Here is a 5,407-nt window from a genome sequence, read left to right as displayed (position 1 = left end):
GTGTGCCTTGGCAGTCTGGTGAGTTCCCTGGAACACCGGGGGCACATATTCATGTATACAAGACGTACAAAAGTGCATTTTGCATGATAGGTCACCTTTAAGGTACATTCAACCATTTCCCAAAACAAACAATCTCCTTGTTGAATGTCCACAGCATCATTTTAACCCACTGCCTGTATATTGACCCTCCAGGAGCCCGTTAAGTCTGAGGAGGGCAGAGACATGGCGAACCGCATCAGTGCCTTCGGCTACCTGGAGTGCTCGGCGAAGACCAAGGACGGCGTGCGGGAGGTGTTTGAGATGGCCACCAGGGCGGCGCTGCAGGTCCGCAAGCACAAGAAGAGGGGCGCCTGCCTGCTGCTGTGAAGGGACGGAGTCTGTCGGCCAATCAGCACCTGAGGGACGACTCCCCCCTTACACACTGCGCAAACTTAGAGAAACCCTAAATCAATGGCTTCCGTGGACTATACTTACTTCACAATATATGCCACAGGATAATATGAAGGACTGACACACCCGTTTTTAAAAGCAAAACAAATCAGCCTTTTTTTCTAAACTTTTCCTCTGCTACTCACACACTTGTTTGTTTGTTCTTTTGTTTTCCTCCAGCAGCCCCTTTGTGTGAACAACCTGTCCCTTCCTCCTATATGAATGTATGTTTGTATTTCTATGTGAATATACTTTACAAATATATCATGCCTGTGTTATGGTTGTTTACAAAGAAGGTTTTGTGAGTCACATCTCCACTAAATAGCATTTATTTTTATTTTCTTTAACATTATGGAACCCCTACTTCTCCTTAGTCTCATTAATGTCCCACCTATTCATTCTACACCCTTATTTCACCAAGTGCTAAATCAGCAGACCTCCATTTCCCCCAGCCTTTCTCTCCTGACATTAAGGACTACATTTAGAGCCTGTTCACTCTGCATTAATCACTGAAACCTACATAAACTGAAGCAGCAGTTACTATTTGTGCAGAGAGGTTTTGGACAGCACCTTGCTCCGTCTGTCCTCCATGGCGATGGCATAAGCCGGCACTGAAAACAGTGGTGTATTGTCATGGACACAATACACAGTCCATATCGCTGTGTACTCAATCTGCAGGTTTAGATACACTTACAGATTAATATTCAGACAGATTATAGGCATATTATGTGTACACAAATGTCTAAATGATAGCTTGATGACAGATAAAATGTTGTTTTTACCTATGTGCCATGTCCTTGGTTTGGCTCACAGATCATTAGCACCCATGACTATTTAAAACTGGGGCTTTGTTGTGTAACAGGCCTTTATTTGACACTACACACAAGGGACGATCCTTGAAATGTGATTGGATAGCTGAGTGCATAGCCAGTGGTTCTATTTCATGCCACTGACACTTAAGCATATTTTCTAGTCCCTTCATTGATCTTACCAAAATCATAAGCAACATCCGTGGTGATCTTTTCATCCAGTACATTCAGCTCCAAGCTCCATGGAGATCAGAATGTTACGGGTTTGGCTCACTTCTGGACAGTGCCTCTACGTCTGTAATATCACACGTCATAGTCCACGATAAAATGTTGATTGTGATGACGCTTTACAAACAGGAGTGGGATGTGTTGAATGTTATTAAAGTATTTTTGAAATACTGCGTAATCTTAACTAGTTTGGTTTTGCTTGCATTTCTTTTTAAATATTTGTACAAAATGGCTGACACAAAATCTTTCAAAGTTTTTTATCTTTTTATAAATTCATTTACATTCATGTTCCAGCATGGTTTGTATAACTTTCTGAATAGCATAATTACTTTTGTTTGGATTACATAAGAAAACTTCAAAAATGACCATTAACATTTTAAATTTGGTTAGAAAAATGTTTAAAGGCAGTATTGTGTAAATCTAAATAGATTAAACACGTAATCATTATTCTAAAAGCAGTGATGATTGAGAAAAGTAAAAACAATTACAACTCTGAGACTCAGTCAATAAAAATAATATTTTCCAATATTTTCATCTCAATACATTTAAAACTAACAAATTAAGTCTCCAAATAATTTGTTGTGAACCTGTGTTACAAGCTGTTTCAAGTTAAGTGGAATGAGCGCATTCCACCGAGGTAGCTTAGACAATTGGTCCACTCTTAACATTTATCAGCTGCTCCTTTCTCACATTTGGTCGAGTTCATAAAGTTTACATAAACCAATAAAAACTGAGATTTTTTAGAAAGATTCAATCAAGCTCAATTTCTTCAAGGGATTAAAGGCACATGTTGTCATTTGCAACCCAAATGTATCAGGAGGGAGGTTTGTGCTCTCCTCTCCCTCACAGGTCGCTCCTCCACTCGGGGTCCAGAAGCTGCTGAACAGCGCTCTCTTCTGTCTCCACTGGGGAGAAAAGATTCACAGAAACAAAGAGAGGTGGACAGTTTTGACGTCAATAAAAAACAAATTGAAAGTGTATTATAAGATATTAATGAAAATTCAAAAATCTGCAAGTTACCTTGAATACCAATGTCGATGCAGAGGGCAGAGAGTCTGAGCACCACATCATCGTCTTCCTCCATGTGCTCATAGCCGGTGTAGCCTCCTTCATCTCGACAGTACTTTATGAACCTGCAGACGAGCAGGGAGGGAGAAAAGGATCTTATCAGGGATTGCTCTCAAATTAAAATGTAAATATATATCATTTTTAATTGAAGCAGAAACCAGTCAGCCAGGCAACTCGCGCTGTATCTGTCTTCATGTATTGATGATTACATTGACATATAAATAAAATGTGAATACACTTAAAATATCATGTAAATATTCTGATATTGGCGACAAATACCGGGCCCAGGTAGCATCGGCGTCCAGCACTCTGGGGTTTCCCACCACGATCAGCAGGGCTTTGGCTCGAGTCACAGCCACGTTGAATCTCTGGAAGAGAGAGCTGCATGTGTCAAAATCATGTTTTGTGTGTATATACACGACGGTGCATGTGTTGGTGTTTCATACCTTCTCATTCTTCACAAAGCCGAGGTTGAACTTCTTGTCCACCTCTGCGTAATCGGGGCTGCTCCGCACCGTAGACACCAGGATCACTCTCCTCTCCTGGCCTTGGAACTCCTCCACCGAACCGACCTGACACACAAGAAATGTAAACGCACTAAAGACACTGATTCTGTTCGATTTGCTTTACTGAAGTGTGAAAAATATTGTTACCTTTAGATATGTCATAGTGTCTATTTTAAGCTCTTTCGCAACTTTTTCCAGGGCCCTGCGGATTTTCTGCACCTGCGACATCAAGATAAAACAGCTCTTGCTTTTAATCCACAAATAATAATAATAATTGTTGTACTTCAACTTGTACTTGGACTGCAGTAATGCAACAATAAGCTACATTGTATATTTTATTCAATGTGTGTTCATTCTGACCTGTTTCCTGTAGGGGGCGATGATGCCGATGTCACGGGGGGAGATGGTGGCCAGGCCCTTCTTGCCCTGCGTCTGCATCAGCTTCCTCACATATTCCATCAGCACCTCCACCTCTGCTACATTGAAGAATGAAGGGCTGTTGCCCTCCTGCTCATCAACACCGGTCACACCGTGGAACAGCACCGGGAAGTTCTGGGAGGTATTTTTTATTTAAAGGGGGTTAATAAAATGGTTTGGGAAAACTTTCCATTAAATACTGAGTTGTTGTGAAGTGGACTAAACTGCAAGAAAAAAAATATAGTGCATGTGCATACCAATCAAGTGTGATCATATATAATAAACATCATAATCTAATGAATTCTATATACAATATTTAACTGAGAAAATAAGCAAATCCTTACACCACAAAATGTTTAAAATGTCCTTGGATAAACAAATATCTTCAGCTCTAGAATGATAATAAATGGCTCTGTTATATATTGAATGACACAATGAAGTCTTAAGGTGCAGGCATATTGCTTTGTACTCTTATTGACACCGTCTGTCCAGTGTGTGTACGTGCTAAAAGATGAAGCATTACCTTATTCTTGAGGTATTCCCATCCGCAGTAACAGTTGCGTAGCATTTCATCTGCGCAATACAGCAGCTCTCCCTCATAGAAGAGCTCGTTGGGAACCTCCAGAATGGCAGGATGGGACCTGAAAAGGACCAACCGTGATAAATGAATCGATATCAAGCATAACATGTCTGTCGAGGTGTGAGTTATATCCATGTCTTGTACCACACCTGTAGTTTTTCAGCAGTTTGGTGACAAAGCGATTGTCGTACTCGTCTTCGACCTTCTGGTAGGGAGAGCAATCTTTCATCATGCGCTCCAAGAAGGAGAGCCCTGCAGACAGCAAAGCCTTTAAACTCCAGTAACACACACGTAGGGCAAGTCTGCTATTTACGTTAAAGGTCACCTATTATGCAAAATCCACTTGTTCATGTCTTTTATACATAAACATGTGTCCCCTCTGTGTGAAGAGATTCTCTCTCTTTTTGTCCTGATCCATTTATATAAAAACCTGTCTGTAAATGAGCTGATCAGATTTTGGCCACTTTATGATTATGATACGATTTGTTTGGCTTGTGTAACCATTAGCCAATCACCAACCAAGGTAACCCCCCCCCCCCCCTTTTGTCACTACCCAATCTGCAGCCCTTCCCGATCTGCAGTGCGCATGTGCGAGATGGTCCGCCATATTTGACAACTACATACGGCAACTCTAATAGGACACTTGACACAGTGGCTTTTGGCAAAACACAAAACGAAACGAGAGAGAGATGAGTTATTGTTATTACAACTTGACTTCACTATTATTTAACAACTCTTTTTATTGGGTTCTTTTATTTGGGGTTAAGTACATTGTCAGAATAAGTCAGAAATGGATTTAACTTCTGTTAGACAGCTATATGCCATACATTTTTGCATAGTCACAGTAAATATTTATTCAGTATGATAGCTGTCTGTCAGAAGTTAAGTCCATATCTGACTTATTCTGACAATGTACTTAACCCCAAATAAAAGAACCCAATAAAAAGAGTTGTTGAAGTCACGTTGTAATAACAATATCTCATCTCTCTCGAGTTTTCTTTTGAGCTTTGCCAAAAGCCACTGTGTCAAGTGTCCTACTTGGGTTGCCGTACGGAGTTGTCCAATATGGCGGACCATCTCGCACATGCGCACTACAGATCGGGTAGTGACAACGGCCTGCCAGTAAACCCAAAGCAGAAGAAGAAGAAGTGATGTCAGCGGCTTCATTTCAATCTTACCTCAGGGAACTTGAACGTGATCTGTACTTAGTTCCATGGGGGCACTAAGTGCTGGGCACTAAGTGCTGCAAAGTACTTTTGGGAGATCTAAGACAAAACTCAAGGTTATAGAAAAAAAAACATAAACCTCTAATAATAATAATAATAATAATAAATAATATTTATATAGCGCCTTTCACGAAACCCAAGGTC

At 40.6% G+C, this 5,407-nt stretch overlaps 2 protein-coding genes across 2 annotated transcripts in view; one reads left to right on the top strand and one right to left on the bottom strand.

Moving 5' to 3' along the window:
* The window catches only part of LOC104941569 (rho-related GTP-binding protein RhoC-like), a gene marked incomplete at its 5' end in the record, with an annotated part of 4,841 nt that extends 3,202 nt beyond the window's left edge, over nucleotides 1-1,639 (top strand). Inside the window, one exon of the mRNA XM_010766689.1 lies at nucleotides 193-1,639. Coding sequence (XP_010764991.1) covers nucleotides 193-366 — 174 coding nt within the window. The remainder of the gene's footprint in view (nucleotides 1-192) is intronic.
* Nucleotides 556-5,407, bottom strand: part of LOC104941570 (putative helicase mov-10-B.2) — a 12,199-nt gene continuing 7,347 nt past the window's right edge. The window contains exons 16-23 of the mRNA XM_010766690.1: nucleotides 4,187-4,289; nucleotides 3,981-4,098; nucleotides 3,401-3,592; nucleotides 3,188-3,259; nucleotides 2,981-3,106; nucleotides 2,814-2,902; nucleotides 2,487-2,599; nucleotides 556-2,371 (exon numbers count right to left, since the gene is read on the bottom strand). Of these exons, the coding sequence (XP_010764992.1) occupies nucleotides 2,310-2,371; nucleotides 2,487-2,599; nucleotides 2,814-2,902; nucleotides 2,981-3,106; nucleotides 3,188-3,259; nucleotides 3,401-3,592; nucleotides 3,981-4,098; nucleotides 4,187-4,289 (875 nt within the window). The 3' untranslated portion in view covers nucleotides 556-2,309. The remainder of the gene's footprint in view (nucleotides 2,372-2,486; nucleotides 2,600-2,813; nucleotides 2,903-2,980; nucleotides 3,107-3,187; nucleotides 3,260-3,400; nucleotides 3,593-3,980; nucleotides 4,099-4,186; nucleotides 4,290-5,407) is intronic.

This window comes from Notothenia coriiceps, unplaced genomic scaffold (assembly GCF_000735185.1).
Source record: "Notothenia coriiceps isolate Sejong01 unplaced genomic scaffold, NC01 NC01_scaffold00003521, whole genome shotgun sequence".
Lineage (NCBI taxonomy): Eukaryota > Metazoa > Chordata > Actinopteri > Perciformes > Nototheniidae > Notothenia > Notothenia coriiceps.
The sequence above is the reverse complement of the archived record's forward strand: the minus strand, read 5'-3'. Positions and strand labels throughout refer to the sequence as shown.